This window comes from Pygoscelis adeliae, unplaced genomic scaffold (assembly GCF_000699105.1).
Source record: "Pygoscelis adeliae isolate BGI_AS28 unplaced genomic scaffold, ASM69910v1 Scaffold306, whole genome shotgun sequence".
Lineage (NCBI taxonomy): Eukaryota > Metazoa > Chordata > Aves > Sphenisciformes > Spheniscidae > Pygoscelis > Pygoscelis adeliae.
Window position 1 is genome coordinate 2,463,199 of NW_008825072.1, and position 5,719 is coordinate 2,468,917.

A 5,719-nucleotide genomic window follows, 5' to 3' on the forward strand; every position below is an offset into this window, starting at 1 on the left:
CCAGGCAGCTTTCCAGCCACTCTTCCCCAAGCCTGTAGCGCTGCATGGGGTTGTTGTGGCCAAAGTGCAGGACCCGGCACTTGGCCTTGTTGAAGCTCATACAGTTGGCCTGGGCCCATCGATCCAGCCTGTCCAGGTCCCTCTGCAGAGCCTTCCTACCCTCGAGCAGATCAACACTGCCGCCCAACTTGGTGTCGTCTGCAAACTTACTGAGGGTGCACTCGATCCCCTCATCCAGATCATTGATAAAGATATTAAACAGAACTGGCCCCAATACTGAGCCCTGGGGAACACCGCTCGTGACCGGCCGCCAACTGGATTGAACTCCATTCACCACAACTCTCTGGGCCCGGCCGTCCAGCCAGTTTTTTACCCAGCGCAGAGTACACCTGTCTAAGCCGTGAGCTGCCAGCTTCTCTAGGAGAATGCTGTGGGAGACGGTGTCAAAGGCCTTACTGAAGTCCAGGTAGACCACATCCACAGCCTTTCCCTCATCCACTAGGTGGGTCACCTGGTCATCCTATAGTCTTCCAACATGGATTTAGATTCAATAATTTCCCCCCCCTATTCTTACCATCTAGGAAACTAGGGCTGCAATGACGCCTTTGTACTGGACTGCTAAGATCTGGCTACAAGGCCAAGGCTTGTTTAGGATCAGGAATAGTAACAGCAATAATAAAGAAATTACTCAAGAGAGTAAGGTCAAGACTGAAAAGCAGCTTGGCAAGGAAAATAATTACAATCTGCAAAATATTTACCTGAAATAATTTAAAAGCCATCCACTTCCACTCTTGCTTCTAATGCAGCCCTTGCACAAAAGAGCTTTCGATAAATAGCCTCTACTTGGGAAACAGCTAGATTTAATATAATCAAGGATAGTTCTTCTGCTTCTCTAGGTTTTTGGCCCTTAGTCTTTAATTCATAATTACAATTATTGTCCCTGAACAACATCATGTCCTTTTAAGGCTAAATCGTTTGGACACTCCACCAAATTGCTGCTATGCTTCTGAATTTTCAAAAGTGATAAACAGGAATTTATTTATTTGACAGGAATAGCAGAAACTTCTGTAACTCTGGCCATTTTCACTGCACTTTCTAGATTTTGCCTTCAATACATTCTAGGAATAAGTCTTTGAAGATAGTAGATATTCCAAAGAAGTGACTCCCAATGACTTCCATGGGACCCTAGAGAAGATGGCTGGATCCCATTTGGGGTTCAGCTGCTAGAAGTGCTGCTTACTAAGGCAAAATCTATCTGAATTAGGTTTAAATTATGCACAAGCAGGATCCTTCCCGGTTCTTTTACAAGATCGCACTTTCCTCAGAACAGTTAGTGCACAAAATAAACAATGCATTCATATTTTGTTTGTTTAGTTTCAGGCACTTGTTTTAGACAATGCACATTTAACTGCTTTGGGTGCACAGAAATTCATCCATTAAGTTCCTGCATGTTAATAAACTTAATTCAGCTGTCAGTTGATGTTTTAAGTGACAGAGCTGAACATTCACCCTTGTCCTCATTTAAGTGGTTGACTGAGCTCTCACACCCACTCAGCTTCCACATTAGCACAGCTGCTATTCCCAACAGATCCACTGTCCTGACAGTTGTTTGGACAGGAAGACCAACGATAAAATGGCTCTGAATAGATTTATAGCTCTAAAAATTGCTTGTTTCCAACTTTTTCCTCTAGCTGGCATGAAAGAATAGCACAACATCTTGAGAAGGGTTTTAACTTTCCCTCTCAGTCAAGAGCATAGTGTCATCCGATGTACTCCAAAAACCATCATGAAGCTAATGCAAGAGTAGCAGCAAGATACACAACATTTACTGCACAGACATGCAATGGTACACGTAATCCAAAAGGCATTATAAACAACAATACCAGCTAAGAATTCCACCAAGCAATGGACGTTGCCTTTCACAGCAAGTATGTGCAATCTCTTCCCCCGAGAATTTATCTTTTAACTAAATGAAACAGAAAGGAAAAGACAGACAAGGGGGAGAAGTATTACAATAGGAGGCACAGTCCATAGCATGCAAACATTCCCACAGACAGTTTGTAGTAACACACAGAATTGTTTCCAAGTGTGGCATTTGTCAACTTATTGCATTTAGAAGCAGAGTGAATGTCTAATGACACATTACCCCTCTTAGTCTAAAAGCAGGATGACCCAAGCAAGTTGTTTGTTTTTCTGCTAAACATAGGCTGACTGCTGGAACAGGACCTATTACAAGAACAACTAGAGTTCTTGCCTCCCAAAATAATGCTTTCAGCTGAGTCATCAGCCCAAGCCAGAGGGATGTCTGGTCAAACTGGCCGCCTGAGGATTTACAAGTGGAAGAGTCGGGCACCATATTATAGCTACAGCATTTTCCCTGTCTCGCTCCACTCATTGGTCTCTTTCTGGATTCACCTCCCAGAGCTCCAGTGCCTGAGGCCTAGGTTAACAAGTCTTAAGGGATCTTCTGATGCTGCTTTTGTGCCTTAAGGCCTTCATCATAGAAATACATACATACATTCCACTGACTTCAGTGGACCTAAGACTAAAACCATTCAAGCGAAGGATCCAGGCCTCAGACCTAGGATCTTCAAAGAAGTGCACAAAACACAAATACTAGTTGAGAGCACAATATTGTATTGTTCTCTGCTTACTTGGCCACGTTCACTTTTCCAAGTTCCCAGTCCTATGAGAGGCATCTTCTGCCCAGTGTGGAGTGCAACGAAGTCGCATGCTGCAGACATTTTTGCCTGAAGAAGAACAAGAACAAACTTAGTTTTGCAGCAATTCAGTAAGTTGCAACAATTTACCTTTTCTATGCAAAAATAAATAAGTAAAACCATAGACGTCCTCATGATGCTAGAATAAAGATGAAGTAGGTTCTTTACAGTTTTTACTCGTATAAAGGAGATGAATAGCTACCCTGGAGGGACTAGAAAAGGAGCCCTTTTCCTCCTTTTCCTTCTTATTCTCTTTTCTCCTTTACAATGCACAGGTTTAAGTTTTCTCAGAGTTGAGAAGTACAAAAAGAAGCATCCTGCAATAACAGACAATTCATAGAGCAGCTTAGGTGAAAACATGCTGGTTTTTTGGGTTTTTTTTTTTAATCAGCAGTAAGCATTGATGAGGCAGAAAGGAGCAAGAGATGTTTGTCTGCCCTTAGTGTACAGTAATTCCATAGGACTTCTGTACTATGTCTTTCTCTTTTACCAACTCACTACCAGCTGGCTCAGGAACCAAGCTCCAATTACCACTGCAGTTGGGGATAAACACATTTTGTCAGAAAGAGCTGGTGCAGGTTAAGGCTTGAAGACCTGATACAGGCAGGGTTTTGATTAGGAGTGAATGGTAAAGGCACTTATGAAGGCATAGCCCAGAAAAACAAAAAAAAAAATTAAAAAATAATGCTCCGAAGAACATCACTGCTGGAGGATCAGTCCCATCTTTTTACAATGGATACGTGCTTTGTCACCCTTGAATCCCAATTTTCACCAACTCAGAGCTGAGCTACAGCTCATTATCAAGGCTGTCTGGCATTGTGAAGAAAACCAGAAACATTTTGGCTTCCTTTGCAACAAGCATAATTGTTTATGAATTGTTATATACCTGCAACAGGCAAATGCTACCAAATGAGAAGACTACTTTTTTTTTTTTTAAACACTAAAAAGCCCTTCTCTGATGTGAACTCAGGGCTAGCAGAGAGGACAAAATGGAGGCACTTTCAAAGGTGGACACTAGGAAATAACACCTCAGTACACAAATCACATAAAACTGGTGCATATATAATTTTCTTTTAATCATTCTGACATAGAACTAGAAATAGTTGTGTGCAAAGCAAGCTAAAATGCAGTAGGTCCTTACATATTTATGTGTTTTGAATCCCAAAATAACTTTGTGTTCCTGCTCTTTTCTGTCTCCCCGCTCGTTCAGAAAGGGACACTATCTTTTAAAGAGCTGAAAGATTCCTTGTTCCCATACTGCCAAAATCTGCATGTGGACTCTGATGGAAATTCGAGACTATGAACACAACTCTTGCATAACACGCATTTCAAGTACCAACAGAATGCAACAGCTAACATTGCTATAATAGCAAAGTTCCACACACCTGAATTAGCACAAATTCAAAGAGGAGTAGCATTCTTCTGCTACTAAAGGGAGAATGACAAAAGATTATGCAAAGTCAATAGTCACTTTGAGCCTGGGCTTCTCTCTTATGCTTAGCACTGTAACGTCCAAGCGTTTTCCCTGTGAAATTCAACAGAACAAAGGTCCAGCAGGATCTTCCGTTACCTGTTGCTGGCTTTATAGCTGCTGCAAACAGCAATCTGCTCACAGTGGCAAAGCTTTTTATCAGAAAGGAAGGTTTTACAGTGTGTCCCAACATCCTCACAATCTACGTTTCTGGTCAAACTGTTAAAAAGAAACCGCATTCAGGATGAGCCCCAAAGCTGGCTAGCTGATTTCAGCAGAAGCTGAGGAAGTTACTTCCCAAGTTCAGCTGTGTCCAAACACATGAATGTTATTTGTTTAACAAAAAGCCAAACAAAACCAAGAGTGGATGCATGCAATGTTGGTTGAATGGCTGACTATGTAGGAGGAATGGATGTTTTCAAAGCAGAGCATTCACACAGCATACTATCCCAAAATAGCTCTGCCTTCTCCATGTTGTTATCATTTTCCTCAGATAATTAAGTCCCAGCTGATGGACATGTTCACACAGAAAGTTTGTATTTTCAATTTCTTGCTTAGCTTCTCAAGCCATATTTTTGTGTATTTACAGCAGACACCAAACAGCGTGCTTGTTTTACAGAGAGACATAATAGTGTAGTTGGAGTGATCCTGACCTGAAGGCCATTGTACGCCAAGGAGCTGGTGATCCACATAATGGTTAACCTGAGTAGGTCCAGGCTTACCTTGTGCTGCGCTTCATGTACAGCGTGGCCTTCAGGCCTGTGCTGTGGGATGCACAACCCATGGCTGCAGGATAAGCTCAGCAGCTAGTTGTAACAGGGGACTCTGCAGGCAGCTCCCACTTGGTACCTGCAATTAGGCCACCTACGTGTCCTTGCCTTTATCTAAAAAAGCAGGAAGTTCTCATGCGAGCATCCTTTCTGTTTGACAGTAGAAATGATAAATAGAGTTGTTTTCTTGTAAGAGAACCCATAATAGCTCAGGTGACTGAAATGGGGTAACCCTTTCTAAGGACAGGGTCTGCACAACACGCTGTGCGTGAATCGGAGGTCTGTTCAATGCTGCACAGCTCAGGGTTCCCATCACCTGAAGGGATGCAAGATTATCAACGCTATCCTCTTTCTTTATAGGGTTAGCTCTAACAAACCTCATTTGGGATGATATACAGAGTCTGAGTGCCTTTCTTATCGGGACTGTAATGGACCAGCACTGCCTGGTGCAAAACAGCAGTTAAACACAGACTAATGGCTCTGAATTTGCACTGAGATGCATGAAGTCCAGATGTTAGCGCTGAAGGCAATCACCGGTGAACCAAACTGTGGGCGTACATCTATTTTTTGGGGTAGGGAGTCAGAGAAGGAAGAATGACAATGACAACAGTATTCTCTTCTATTCTGAATTTGCACAGCGATTTTGTAGTCAGCTACGTGCAAGTAGGTGCTTTTTACCTGAATTTAGTTGCCCAAATAAAGGTATCTTCTTACACCATGCAATACAGCTGAAGACTTAAGGCTTTTTGATTCACATT

General features: G+C 42.4%; 1 protein-coding gene across 1 annotated transcript in view; it reads right to left on the reverse strand.

Annotated features, from left to right (window-relative positions):
- The window catches only part of AKR1A1 (aldo-keto reductase family 1, member A1 (aldehyde reductase)), a 22,246-nt gene extending 16,527 nt beyond the window's left edge, over positions 1-5,719 (reverse strand). Inside the window, 2 exon segments of the mRNA XM_009326594.1 lie at positions 2,655-2,750; positions 5,640-5,719. Coding sequence (XP_009324869.1) covers positions 2,655-2,744 — 90 coding nt within the window. The 5' untranslated portion in view covers positions 2,745-2,750; positions 5,640-5,719.